Source organism: Rhododendron vialii, chromosome 1a (genome assembly GCF_030253575.1).
Source record: "Rhododendron vialii isolate Sample 1 chromosome 1a, ASM3025357v1".
NCBI lineage: Eukaryota > Viridiplantae > Streptophyta > Magnoliopsida > Ericales > Ericaceae > Rhododendron > Rhododendron vialii.
In genome coordinates this window covers 16,793,454-16,808,674 of record NC_080557.1, presented here as the reverse complement: position 1 = coordinate 16,808,674, position 15,221 = coordinate 16,793,454, and the positions used below count along the sequence as shown (strand labels likewise).

Genomic DNA, 15,221 nt, shown 5'->3' with positions numbered 1-15,221 from the left:
ATATTGGAAGGATGCAATTAGTTTTTGGTACTTAACAGTACATAATATAGTACTTCATTGTGGTTGTTGTAAAGATACTCAATACATGATATTATATTTTGGGGATTGAGGTACCAGGTTATGACATTTGTGAAATTATTTTAATGTTCCTGCTATTAACTTTGAGATTGATGGATTGTGCTATTTGAATTATATAGCAGATTATTGTATGACAGGAAGCAAAAAGAGTTATTTGCGAGGATGAGTTTCCTTGCAAAAATATATTCTCTGTTGTGGGACAAAACTTATTTCCTAGCCAAAAAGTCAATTGTTTGCACGGGAATTTGGTTTGCTGCCAATGAGTGCACCATTTTGTGAGAAAATGTTCTGTCGCTAAATATGTATATTTTGCAAGGAAATTTGGGTTGTTGATATTAAGTACACCATTTTGCGAGGAAATACTTTGTCGCTAAGCATGTATACTTTGCGAGGAAATTTGAGTCGTTGCTATTGAGTACACCATTTTGCGAGGAAATATTTTGTAGCTAAACATGTATATTTTGCAAGAAAATTTGGATCGTTGCTATTGAGTACACCATTTTGCGTTGAAATGCTTTATCGCTAAACATGTATATTTTGCGAGGAAATTTGGGTCGTTGCTATTGAGTACACTATTTTGCGAGGAAATGCTTTATCGCTAAACATGTATATTTTGTGAGGAAATTTGAGTCGTTGCTATTGAGAACACCATTTTGCGAGGAAATGCTTTGTTGCCAAATATTCATATTTGGCGAGGAGCGGAATATTTATGCGACTAATTTGTTTTACATCATGAGCATCAAATGAATTTCCTCGCAAATTGGTTCACTCAATAGCAACGAACCAAATTTCCTCGCAAAAAATAGCTTTTTGGCAAGAAAAATTATTTTTATTGCAAAAAAGAATCAGAGACTATCCATTTGCGAGGAACAGACGACGAATTAAATTTCCTCACAAAAACTCTTTTGCGAGCAAAATATTGCATTTAGCGAGAAATATGCTTCCTCGCAAAAAGCTTGATTTCTTGTATTGCATCAATCTGATTTTTTTCTTCCAATTTGGCTGATAGAAGTTATCAATTGGACCAATTTGATACAAAAACCAAACTTGAAGGTCAAAAGAGTTGTAATCGATACTTTGAAGACAAAAATGAGATTCGGATAAAACTAGAAAGACCATTTATATAAATTTCTCTAATAAAAATGATACAAAACAGAAACTTTGTAGCGATACAACATGGAGCATCATTCATAGATGGTAGTACTTCACCTATCACTACATCTCACCTCACATTTTATTAAAAACAAGAAAAAAAAATACACACGCACACACACCCAAAAGTTGGGAAGGCACCAACAAACACGCAAATGATTGATAGTTGAGTATGTGCCAATTTAGTTGGGATGAACTCAAAATATAGTGATGCATTTCTTATTTATAATTTCATTCATTGTATTACAAAGTTTAATTATCAATAAAATGTTATGTAGTTTTTCTGTTTTTGAAATAAATGTGTTGGTTTTAATTGTAACTATTTGGCATAACGGGGTGATTTGGATTAAAAAGTGGAACAATAACTTTTTTTTGTCTTTATTCAAAAAAATTCACATTCTTAGTTTTGCATCAAACTTTTGTGATTTATTGATTCGTCTCAGTGAGAGGAATCAAAAAAGTAAAAAAAATTGATCTAAACTCATAATTTTTTCAAAAAAGACAAAGTAAGTAAAAAAAAGTTGTCTTATTGACTTATTTTTGTCTTTGTTCAAAAAATTATGAGTTTTGATAAAAAAAAATTCACATTTCTGATTCCTCTCGTCGAGACGAATCAATAAGTCACAAAATTTTGACGCAAAACAAACAAATGCAAATTTTTTTAATAAAGATAAAAAAAATAAGTCACTCCACTTTTTAATCCAAACCCACCCAATTTTTTAAATTAAAGAAGTAATGAAATTTTTTGTAAAAGTATTTTTTAGCTTCACAAGGCCCAACAAATGTGCATAGACAGGCACGACACGGTACAGATTGTGGAGGGCTGTGGGCCAGGTTGGGTTGAGGATATTCTGAAATAACATGGCACAACAAGATTATTGATTGAGTCAGCATGACACGACACAAAGCATGCTAGGCATGGGAATAAATGGGCTGGGGCAGCACAGCATGGACCTATTCGACGCCTCTACCCTTATCCACCATACATTTCTGTGGCTCGGTCCACATAAATGTATCCCAAAAAAACGTACAAAAATTATATCGTGGATAAACGCGTTAAGGCACCGCCAAGATCACCGAATAATTTTTCATAGCTTTAGCCCTTTGGGATTGCACCATGGAGTCGACACTTTTTGCCCTTAAAATAATTGGAACAGTTTAGTTTATTTTGTACAGCTTATGAAGAAGATTAATCCTTGTAAATGCTCATTAATACCTATCCCAAATGACTTTAACTACTATCCCCCCTCTCACAAACCCATAGCCATCACACAGGTATTTTTTTCAACTCACTCTCAAGGTTTCATCACCCTTGTATACGTTGTTATATAAAAGGAGGTAAGTGTAATTTAAAACCAATCTCCATTGAGGGTGGTTGTTCGGCTTAATAAGTTAAGTGACTTATTTTGAATTTTTTCTGTATTTGTTAGTTTTTCGTTAATTTTTTGGAGATTATTGCTTCTTTATGATGAGATAAATATAAAAATAAAAAATTATGATCGAAATTTATTTATTTTTGAATAAAGATGAAAAAAATTAGTTTATTGGCTTATTTTTGTCTATATTCAAAAAAAATTAGGATTTGAACGTAATTTTTTACTTTTTAGATTCCTCTTGTCATAACGAAGCAATAATCCATAAAATTTAACGAAAACTAATAAATACAAAAAAAAATTAAATAAGGAAAAAAAAAGCCACTTAGCTTATTAAGTTGAACTACCCTCGTGTTTTACTTTTTACGTTTAAGGGTAACGATGTTTATTTATCAAAAACCTCAGGGGAGATTAGTGTAACTAACCCGATATCAATTGAACGGGTAACGATGTTTATTTATCAAAAACTTCAGGGGAGATTAGTGTAACTAACCCGATATCAATTGAGCTATGCATAGCGCCCACAAAAATGCCAACTTACATGATATCAATTGAACTATGCTTTGCGCCCACAAAATGCCAACAATACGATGAAGGGGGCTAGCAGAAGCCATCTCCTTGCATCTGAAATTTCCATTTTTCATAACTTAAAATTTTGCAATGTCAATGACGCCTCATTTTGCCACCGTATTTTTTTTATTTCATAGACACAAATTTAGTTGTGTTTGGTAAAAAATGGGGTGTCACTGGACTGCTATTTAGCAACTTATTTGGATAAAGTGATTTAATGAGGAAAAAAAGAGAGGAAATTGTTATGGCTTTTTAAGAAATCACTTATAGATTGAACATTTTGGTGAAAAATAAGAGAAAGGTGCAAGGAAAAATGTTTTCATTGACCCTCCCCTTTTCCCACACCCAATCTCACACAAATTGATGAGATTTGTCAGAAAAGCTCGCCTCTCCTTTTCTCTCATTTCACATCATCCAAAGGGGTGCAAAATTAGAGCTGTGTTTGCACTTTTTTTTTTAACACATATCATACACACACAAAATTTGGGGCCCATTCCGGGTCCAAAAAGATGATTAAAATTGCTTATCTTTCTTGAAATACTTTTTTCAGGGTCTTTGTGTAACGACCCGATTTTTCAAGAAATTTCGGAAGCATTAACCCTAAAATACACTGAATTTTATAAACTACTAAGCTCTTATTTGTCGTTATACAAAATTTACATTAAAAATAAATACAAAAAGAATCTAACATTTCTATTTAAACATCTTCAGAGCGACTCTAGTCTTGATACAGATTCCAAGAATACTCAGTCTCTGCTCTTGGTATTCCTCCTGTCTCAAACAGCTCCACCATTTAACCCTGCATCCTCAGGCAAATTGATCGCCAAAGCAACCGATTTATCATGATACAAACGTATCCGTGAGTGACAATTCACCCAATAGAATAATCTCAATCCTACCAACCCCTTGCTCTACAATTAACAGTTCAACAATATAACAATTGATAATACACAGAAGGTACAGAATAATAACACGTCATCCTTTTCTTTACTATCCATTAACTTATATCAAATCTAAGGATCTTCTCCACAAGATCCTTTCCTCCCACATCCACTAACTACAACCGTCTCATGGGTCCACCCTTCCTCTTGCTTGTCCTGCACCAGGGCCCTAGGTGAGCGCACCTAAGTTATGTACCTAGTATGTTCCCACTTAAGACCATAATAGGAGGATTGAGTCATCCCATGACGCATCGTACATTAGGGTCGCACATCACCTACTACTAACTATAACCGTCTCATGGGACCTATTTCCTCTTGAACAAAGAAGCAAATTTTTCTATGACACATTATACATTAGCATCACAACATTTCTCAACACTGGGCCCCATTGGTTACCCATTTTAACACAGGGCCCCATTGGTTACCCTTGCCATCACCATAGCTCAAATCACAATTCACACAATCACACTTTCAACACTTTACCAATTTCCATTTACTTAACATCGTCTATGTGAATCACTACTCGTAACCACCCAATAAACCTAAGTCCATTCTAGCACGTACAACATGATACAATCAATAACAGCTCAAACACGATACATTTCAATGAGATAACAACATAACATTTAATATGGGGCGAGAAAGTAAAGCACGTAGTATTTTATGAGCGGGCCGATGCCCTTAAATTTGTTTATTGGTCAAGAAATTTTCTTAAAAACTAGAAGGTTGGTTTAGTCGTTACTCAAATGTAAAGGTAATATAGTCATTTTATTCTTCTAGAAAGTATGACGTCTATAGCTATCCATTGGATTGGCTATCAATTTGTTAAGGAATAAAATGTTTCATAACTTATCATATGCATTGTTCTACAGTAACATACAAGTATTATTATTATTATTATTCAACAAATAATAAATTTGCATTATTATATTCTCTTACGACATTACAGTAGCACTAGTTCCAGGCATAAGAGAGATGATTATACACATGTTTTTATGATACTAGAAACTGATTTATCATGTTTATTGATAAACTATTCTAATAACAATTAGTTTTAGGCTTTAATCGGCAGATTCATAAAAACTCAAGGACTAATCTGTAGTAAAAACACTTTCCCTGCAATCTGTTTCATTTTGGTTACTCTCGACCGGGCCACCAACTCTGGTCCGGACATTGTGCACCGAAAACAAAGTATGGGTTTGATTGGATGAATTTTGATGCTTAGGTCCAAATCTTTACATATTAATCTAACAAATTCATTATTTTAGGACTAAATTGTAATAAAACACTCTTCATGCAATCTGTTATCATTTCCAGTCACGTTCAAACCAAAAACAGAGCGTAGCTATGGTGGTTCGAGTCTTGACGTTTGGCTTTAATTTTTTTTTTTTACTAGTTCTATACGTTAAAACAACACTACAAGAAATGAATATACTCAGGAGCGAGTAGAGAAGCGATTATTTTACCTCTGTTCCAGCCGAACAACTAGGAACCCGGTTATGGAGTTTTCAGGTTCGCGGAGAAGACGACGGCAACGGGACTGCTCGGGAATGGTTTGGTTGATTGCGAATCGGTTCTGGGATGCTTGAGGTCTGGACTATGGATGGGTAACCCGAATTGGTGCCCAGGCTAGTATGAAACCGAAACCCACCTGTTTTTCTCTCTCTATACCACCATTGGAGAAACTCAAGCTTTCTCCCTTTCTTCTCTGAATTTCCAGTGAGTGTGGTGGTGTGATTTTGTGTGAAATTTTCGGAGGAAGATGAAGAGTGTATTTCTATAGAGGAGATTGGAGAGAGAGAGGTGGTGTGGTGAGTAAAAAAAAAAATAGGGTGGAAAGGGTGGCTGCCGGATTAATTTATGGGGAGAGGACGTGATAATGGAAGTTGTGATTTGAGGATGAGGGAGTAGGGTAGTGGCAAAGGATGAGTATGGGGCGCCAAAAATTACTAAGGAGAGAGAGAGAGAGAGAGAGAGAGATTTGGGAGGGAGGCGAGGAAATGGAGAACCAAATCCCATATTTTATGGAGTTGAAATTCTAGGGTGAAAAATGTTATGGTATAACTGGCACACCACGGTATAAATATACATATACATATATATACAAATATACACATATACATGTTCTTATAATAATAATTAATATAATTATTAATCTAGTTAATTTAACTAAATAAAATTTGGAACGAATTTTTTTATTGAGAAGGAAAGAAAAAAAATAAACTAAAATAAAAATTAGGGTCAAAATTCGGGTCGTTACACTTTGTAAAAAATCAGCTCAAACTAATATCGGTAAGAGTGTTTTCAAGATAGAGCGAAATATATTTTGTTTTACAATTTATGAAAAAGCTCTCACTGATATCGGTTGGAATCGATTTTTCACAAAAATCTTCAAAAGATTTTTGTAAGAATGAGTAGCGGCTTGAATCATGCCCGAGATGGCCCCACAAAATATTCGTGCCTAACATGTGTAAAAAAAATGGCTAATGATTTTACCACTTCCCTATTTGTTAACACCGCTCCCCTTTTATTTTATTAGGATAAATTTACTAAAATGCCCTTACACTTTATTATGCTGGCTTTTTCTCACTTTCAAAATGCAAAGGCGTTTTAGTAAATTCATCCCAATAAAAATAAAAAAGGGAGTGACATTAATAAATTAATAAATAGGGAAATGGCAAAATTAGGTGCCAAAAAATCTGTGCAGGTGTTTCGTTAATTTTAAGGAAAAAATCTATCAGAAAATCTGCCTGCCTACCTTTGTGACTCCTGCTGGACAGACTTCGTAAAACCCTACTCTCTCTTTCTCTCTCTCTCTCTCTCTCTCTCTTCTTGAACTTGTTCAGTTAAACGAGCACCCCTCTTGCTGCTCCACAACTCTTTCCTCCATGCTTAACTTCAACTCGCTCCCTTATCACCGTCCCAACCAGGTACCCACCGTTGGACCCATTGCTGCTTCAACTTCTCACCAGCTCGCTCTCTCTCTCTCTCTCTCTCTCTCTCTCTCTCTCTCTCTCTCTCTCTCCATAATCGAAACTACTACTAGCTGATGGTTCCTGTCCATATCTAGTTTATATTAATTATTATCATCCAAGGCGGCTGCAGGAGTTTAGGTTAGCGGTGACAAAAATGTGTAGCAAAGTATTTTGCACACAAATCACTATATACAGTAAAGATATTTATTTTGGGTAAAACTCATCGGGCATAGCTTATTATATTTTGTTGAGATATATGATCTACTTACTTACACATTTTCTTAATTAAATTTTCATTTAATCCGGTTGTTTCGAATGATAGCCAATATGATTTTAGGTTAGCGGTGACAAAAATGTATAGCAAAATATTTTGCATACAAAGCACTATATGCTGTAAACATATTTATTTTGGGTAGAACTCATCGGGCATAGCTTATTATGTTTTGTTGAGCTATATGATTTACTTAGTTACACATTTTATTAAATTTTCATTTAAGCTGGTTGTTTCGAATAATCGCGAATATGAAAGTAATATCAAATTATTAGTACAAAAGTATGAATTCTTAATGCATTTTTTTGACCCCGGAAGGTTCGCTTGAGCCCTCTGAAAGCCTAGTGCAGCCGCCCATGCATACTACTTTATTGTGTTAATTTTTGGTATCTTTTAACATAAAAGGCTATTTCATCAGATCATTGCCAAGGGAATCCCAGTAACTTATTCGCACAAACTAAGTCTCAAATGGGTCTAATCAATCCCCAAACTGCAACCACCTTTGATAATTCAACTACTTATCATGCGGGAAACAATCGGCCTATGGTCTTGTCAAATAGGCCAATGGGTGCTCCCAATCATTCTCTTCCTATGCAAACCGGTATGCCCGTTTTGGGTTCGACCATTGATATGCCGCACCTTGGTCAGTACCCCGGCGGTGGGTTCTGTCCCCAAAATTTGAATCCCATGTCCCTAGCTCCAATGAATCTGATTCAATCACCTAATCAGTTTTTTGCTCATAATTCTGGAAACCTGCCTCAGTACCCAAGCCCGAATCCCATTTTTCTGAATGGTCAGTTCTGTTTGCAGAATCAATGCAAGCAATTAATCAGTTTGTTCAAATGCCTCAGTCGAATTGTGGCCAACCTGATCCCCGTTGACGCAGCGGAATTCACGAAGAGACTAGTTAGCGTACTAATCCAAACGAGATAAACAACTCGTCGCAACGAGCAAATCTTGCGCACAAGAAAGAAAGAGAAAATCTCTGTAATATTATTAATCAAAAGCTATAAAAGTTGAATAATTGAATAGGTTACAGCCCTTTTTATAAGACCCTAACCCTAGAAATCCTACTGTAAAAGAAATAATAAATCATGCCAAAACAAGCGGCATTAAATAAAAGATATTTCCTAATTAATTAAAATAAAATCCTAATTCTTGTAGACCAAGAATCCTAATAAAGGTAGAAATCAAAATCAAACTGAATACGGAAAGTTAATAATTCTAACCTAAACGAAAATATTCCTAATCAAAATCTTATTCTAAAACAATAAAAATAAAATACAAAAATTCTCCATTTTTGTCCTACATCAGTCTCCTTTTCTTCAAAAGAACTCGACCTCGAGTTCTCATTAGAAACTTGCCACCTTCCATTCCAAAGAAATAGATATTTGGAATACTTCAACCTCTTGTTCGTCTTCCAAAAATCATTTAAAGAAAAGTATTTATGCAATGATCTTTTCTCTTCGTACTTCAACTTGTTAACAAGATATATTAGAAGAATGTTCGGAACCCAATCAAATTGTTGCACACCAAGAAAATCGACAAAATTAGCATCATTAATTCTGCTTTGCCCGCAATCATGTTTTGAATCCTTTCCATGAATGTATTCTTCGACATGATCGTTGGCTGAATCTTTTGAATCTACTTTTTCCCTCAGAATCTCATTCTCCTTCGGACTCATCCGATAATGTGGTAGGTTGGGCAGACTTGCCCCAGGCACCAAATCTATCGCATGCTGAATATCTCTCATTGGAGGGAGCTCATTAGGCACATCTTCAGTAACAAGCTCCTCAAATTCCTCCAATAATGGCTGTATCTTTTTAGGTATAGGAACTATCAGAATCTTTGCTTTGTCCCTTTCCTCCACAACCAGAGACTTTACCACCATAGCATAAACCTGTTCCGACTCCTTGAAATCTGTCACAAATTCAGCTTCGGAACTAGCAATTGTTAGAAACGAAGACCCTTCTGTTTTAGGTGGTTTGACAGGCTCCTTATGACTGGAAGGAGCCATAACAACCTTACGTGACTCCCAATTAAAACTATAAGTATTATCACGACCCTTATAAACAATATCAACATCAAACTGCCAGGGTCTACCTAATAGTACATGGCTAGCATCCATCTCAATTACATCACAGATAACTTCAGATCTATAAATTTTCCCAATTGAAAGAGGAAGTTTACAAATTTCAGTTACCTTCACCGTAGGGCCTTTCTTTATCCAACCGATGCTGTATGGAGAGGGATGAGGTTCGGTTGGCAACTTCAGATGGTCCACCAGTCTTTTTGCCACAAAATTCTCACAACTCCCACTGTCCACGATCAAGTCACATACTTTCTGATTGATGGAACAGTTTGATCGAAAGATGTTGTGACGCTGATTGGAATCTTCTGCTCTCGGCGCGAATAACACCCGTTGCACCACACAATTCACTCGTTCCCCATCCTCCTCTGCATAATCTACATCATAAGAATTTTCTTCTGGCCAATCCTCTTCAGGCCCATCTTCTTCGCCACCCCCTTCTACTAGGCCCACCTTCCGATCTGGACACTCATTGGAGCGGTGTCCAGGCTTGCTACACCGAAAACACTTATCTCCAAAGGGTTTGGCATATGGATTAGGGGCTTTAGTCACGTTCCTGTTATTGGAGCTACCTGCCTGATTAGCTCCTCCAAATTTAGAACCACCACCAACTGTAACTATAGGTTGAAAAGGAGGCATTGTTGGCTGTTTCTCTTTCCCCTTATCAGCAGCAGGAACAAACGACTCTCGACGGTACCCTGAATTGGCTGGTTTACGCTCCATCTGTTCGGCCTTAATTGCTAAGTTAAGGGCGTCATCAACTTCCCAAACAGGCTGCAATCCTATCTTATCCTGAATTGAGGGCTTCAACCCGTTCATGTACCTCGCTACTTGCTGACCTTCAGTCTCACTCAGATTATTACGTTCTGAGAGTCGATTGAATTCAGTCGTGTAATCAAAAACAGACCTAGATCCCTGCGAACAGTTCTGGTATGACCGGAACAGATGTTGGTCATAGTCAGACGGCAAAAACCTCTCCATCATAAGCTGTTTCATTCTGCGCCATGTTGTCACAGACTCTTTTCCTTGCCTCCGTCGTCTCGCCTGCAATTGGTCCCACCAAACTGCAGCGCCGCTCTTTAGTTTATAAGTGACCATCTTTACTTGCTTCGACTCAGGAACTTCCATCATATTAAGGAACCTCTCAACCTCTGAAACCCAGTCAAGAAACTCTTCCATCTGTAAATTACCGTTGAACGTGGGAAGGTCCACTTTCATGCGGTAATCATCGAACCGATGTTGTTGTCGCCCAACGGGACGGTCTTCTTGTTCTTTATTATCCTCAGGTTCGAATTCTTCACTCTCAGCATCATGTATTACCATCTGACGACGACCGGCTGCGCCTCGGGCAAATCCTCCGGCACGATTCCGATCTTGGTTACGAGGTTGGCGATGGGCAAATCCCAACGCACGATCCTCCTCAACCCTCCCTGGCCTTTGGCGGATTTGTAGAGTCATCTCCTGCAGCATCTCACGGATCTCAGTGAACTGAGTGCGGGTATCCTGACGGATCTCAGTGAACTGAGTGCGGGTATCCTGACGGATCTCCGTCAACTGTGCTTGTTGATCCTCCACCATCCTCCTTAGGTCAGTAAGCCCACGACCAACGTCAATGGGTGTGTCTTCTTCTGTGTTTAGTGCCATCGAACCAGGCAAAGCCTTGCTCTGATACCACTTGACGCAGCGGAATTCACGAAGAGACTAGTTAGCGTACTAATCCAAACGAGATAAACAACTCGTCGCAACGAGCAAATCTTGCGCACAAGAAAGAAAGAGAAAATCTCTGTAATATTATTAATCAAAAGCTATAAAAGTTGAATAATTGAATAGGTTACAGCCCTTTTTATAAGACCCTAACCCTAGAAATCCTACTGTAAAAGAAATAATAAATCATGCCAAAACAAGCGGCATTAAATAAAAGATATTTCCTAATTAATTAAAATAAAATCCTAATTCTTGTAGACCAAGAATCCTAATAAAGGTAGAAATCAAAATCAAACTGAATACGGAAAGTTAATAATTCTAACCTAAACGAAAATATTCCTAATCAAAATCTTATTCTAAAACAATAAAAATAAAATACAAAAATTCTCCATTTTTGTCCTACATCACCCGTAGTATGCACCTTTACTCAAATCAAGTTTCTCAGGGTTTGGCTCCTCAAAATCCCGCATTTTTCCCAAATCCGCAGTTTGGTATTTTGCATACTAATGCAGGTTTGCAACCCAACCAAGATCATCATAAGTTAGCTCTCTCGACAATGGGCGCTAATGCCACAGCTCAGTCTCATAATAATACTCAAGGGTCACAGACTCACAGGGGAACTCACCTCTACCACCTTCTTTGGCTTCAGCTCTACCGCAACATACTCAGAAAGATTTCCACTCTTCTGGTTCTACAGAGTCACAGGTAGGGTTCAGATACCTTTTTGTTAAAATGTATATTTTACCTGAACTGTTTTATTAACTTACAACGGTATCCTTCATGGTCATAAATCGGCATGCCAAGATGTTTGAGAAGAGCTTCTGTTGTGGTTTGCTTCTGTTGATATCACTACATTTGATTAATTGAGCCTGGTGTTTGATGGGAAAAGTTCAACTATTTTTTGCTTTCATCGGGCTCCAAGGAGTGCAAGTTAGCACCGAAGTCCCTGTTAATTTTAGTGAATCATATATACAGGTTAGTAAAGTTCACTAAACAATGTCCTAGATTTATCTCAAGATTTAATCTAATTATCATGAACAATAAGGTGCTTGATTGAAATGGCGAGATTGCTGAGATGAACAGAAATGAATGATAGACTCATAGTGGTTGGACACTTTTTGTGCCCACATGCATTCCCAATATCGCCTGTAGAGTTCAATCTGCGATGATATAATCCGTGATATGTAATTTGATCAGGAATTGGAGTGTCACACTGAAATTTTATAGTAGACGTAAAAGTTGCATGCCTTGATGTTTGTAGGCTTGTTGCCTGACTGTTGCTATAAATATCACTGTTATTCATGTTATTATGAGAATCAGTGGTCCTATATTTTACACAGAAGAACCCTGAAATACAAGATCGTGACAGATAAGAGAACTAGTGTTCGGTGTTTCCTGAGGAGCCGCCTATCGTGTATGAGATGTAAGCCCCAAGTGCCACAATGACGAGAATAGCCGTTCCCATGTTCAATAGTAATTGTCTCTCTTCGTTTAGGTTTTCTCTCTTGGCAATAAGTTCCTCCATTGCCTGCTTATACTTCTCTGCAAAACCCTCATAAGAACCACCACCACCAGAAGCCACATCGTCAGTGGTTTGCTTCTGTTTCGGAACTTCTGAAAAGCCAGCAATCTTTGGTTTCCAAACAGTAGCAGTTCCTCCGCTCTCTTCTTTTTCTTTCTTCACAACCTTCTCAATATAATTTTCAGCCACAAGTGATTCTTTACCTTTCTCATCAATATCCTTTTCCTTCTGTACAGCCTTTTCCAGCGCAATATTCTCGGGTGTTTTTACTTCTGCAAGGTTCCCTTTTCCTTCGCTCCTTTCTTTTGTTTCAGTAGTCCTTGGAATAATCTTTGCATTTTCACCCTGGCCCTTCTGGGGCTTGGGTGGTTCAGTTGCAACTTTCGGAGAGCTCAGTCCTTCTGTTATCCCATTCCCTTCTGTTTTTTTAGCCTCACTGACAGCTGATATGGTCTTCGGAGGGACTTGATCTCCAGGGAGCGAAGTTGCTTCTCGAGTGGGGGTTTTTGCTTCTTGTTTCGTAGGACCAACTTGAGCTAATGGGCTAGTCTTGTTGGGTAATGTAACCGTAAGAGTTTCCCCCTCGAACTTGGCACGAACTCCGCTAATATTGCAGTCTTCTGGGATACGAAAATCCTCTTGGAATCGGCTCCATTTATTATCACGAACCAAGCTCTCCCCACGAACTCTGAGGGAATTCTTGTCTTCGACGGAAACATTTATTTGTTCCTTTGCGAAACCTAGTAAAATTGAATCAACAGACAGAAGTGGTAATAAGTTAAGTATTTGAGTCTCACAGTAACAGAAGAGGAGGTAAAAGGCAGTACCGGGAAGATAAACAAGCACGAGTTGAGATTGTTCTTGTTTTTTCCATTCTGAGGTGGGGGTAAAATCTTCGTACACGGGACGAACAGTGTGGCCTGCTCGGGCCGGGCGGCTCGGGGTAATTCCACCAGTTTGTTGCCCGGTTGCCATGTCCAAAATGTTCTTATTTTCGTTTCTAACTTCCGCGAGGTTCCCTTTTCCTTCGCTCGTTTCTTTTGTTTCAGTAGTCCCTGGAATGATCTTTGCAGCACTAGTAGACCCAACACCCTTTCCATCCGCTGGTTGTTTCGCCGAAGCTGTACTTGGTGCAGGTTTCGGAGGTGTTTCACCCTGGCCCTTCTGGGACTTGAGTGGTTCAGTTGCAACTTTCGGAGAGCTCGGTCCTTCTGTTATCCCCTTCCCTTCCGTTTTTTTAGCCTCACTGACAGCTGATATGGTCTTTGGAGGGACTTGATCTCCACGGCGCGACGTTGCTTCTCGACTGGGGGTTTTCGCTTCTTGTTCTCCAGGGCGCGAAGTTGCTTCTCGAGTGGGGGTTTTCGCTTCTTGTTTCGTAGGACCAACTTGAGCTAATGGGCTAGTCTTGTTGGGAAATGTAACCGTAAGAGTTTCCCCCTCGAACTTGGCACGAACTCCGCTAATATTACAGTCTTCTGGGATACGAAAATCCTCTTGGAATCGGCTCCATTTATTATCACGAACCAAGCTCTCCCCACGAACTCTGAGGGTATTCTTGCGTTCAACGGAAACATTTATTTGTTCCTTTGCGAAACCTAGTAAAATTGAATCAACAGACAGAAGTAGTAGTAAGTTATTCCGAATATGAGAAAATTCAATAAGTATTTGAGTCTCACAGTAACAGAAGAGGAGGTAAAAGACAGTACCGGGAAGATAAACAAGCAGGAGTTGAGATTGTTCTTGTTTTTTCCATTCCGAGGTGGGGGTAAAATCTTCGTACACGGGACGAACAGCGCGGTCTGCTCGGGCCTGGCGGCTCGGGGTAATTCCACCAGTTTGTTGCCCGGTTGCCATGTCCAAAATGTTCTTATTTTCGTTTCTGACTTAATCTGGTATCTTGTGTAAGGATAAAATGGGGCATGTTCAGGTGTTTATATATGCAGGCAAATGTAACCAGCGATATCGCTGTTGTTGAGGAGGTTTACAAGTTAGGCAAGTGATTGGGTGGTTTACTGGTTTTCTTAAGAGGGAAACTATTCCAATTTGGTTACCTCTGGGCATGGTGTTAGCGTTTTGGGGTTTAAGTTTTCCTCTTTGAATTTGTGATGCTTGAGGGGACGTAGGTAGGTATCTTTTCTCTGGAAGTCTGAAAGTTCTTTGTTTGCCATTTACCCTTTCCAAAGCATATGTGCAGCAGCTGCAAATGTTAGCAAAATCCATCCCACCTAATTGTTGGGTAATTTACCAAAGAGCTCTTAGCTCAGTTGGTTCGAGCCTCCTGAGGGACGGTTTGGGGTTCATGGCTATGGACAGTCTCTGAATCTTCTCTGGACTAACATACTAACACTCCGCTAACCCTCGCTGATGTATACAATATTAGCTAAAAAAATAAAATTGTTGGGTAATTTTATGGGTTAATGATATACTTCTGAGTTAATGATGTTCGACAATTATCTATATTAACCACAGGAGATCCAGAGGTTATCCATAGCCCTAGTCCCCAAAAGACCTGCTTCCTGTGGGGCTCGAACCCAAGACCTTTC

General features: G+C 38.4%; 1 protein-coding gene across 1 annotated transcript; it reads right to left on the bottom strand.

Annotated features, from left to right (window-relative positions):
• Positions 1 to 12,356: 12,356 nt before the first annotated feature.
• Positions 12,357 to 14,786, bottom strand: LOC131323037 (inactive protein RESTRICTED TEV MOVEMENT 2). The gene is made up of 3 exons (XM_058354654.1): positions 14,385 to 14,786; positions 13,503 to 14,273; positions 12,357 to 13,415 (listed from the first exon to the last, which is right to left on the bottom strand). The coding sequence occupies exons 1-3, from the start codon at positions 14,530 to 14,532 to the stop codon at positions 12,532 to 12,534; spliced, it is 1,803 nt and encodes a 600-aa protein (XP_058210637.1). The 5' UTR covers positions 14,533 to 14,786; the 3' UTR covers positions 12,357 to 12,531.
• Between the last annotated feature and the right edge of the window lie 435 nt (positions 14,787 to 15,221).

Excerpts from the sequence above, each read along its gene's own strand:
- LOC131323037 (XM_058354654.1), bottom strand. The coding sequence starts at position 14,532 with ATGGCAACCGGGCAACAAACTGGTGGAATTACCCCGAGCCGCCAGGCC. Across the intron at positions 14,274-14,384 it reads CCTGCTTGTTTATCTTCCCG|GTTTCGCAAAGGAACAAATA; the intron begins GTACTGTCTTTT and ends CAATTTTACTAG. Across the intron at positions 13,416-13,502 it reads CGTGCTTGTTTATCTTCCCG|GTTTCGCAAAGGAACAAATA; the intron begins GTACTGCCTTTT and ends CAATTTTACTAG.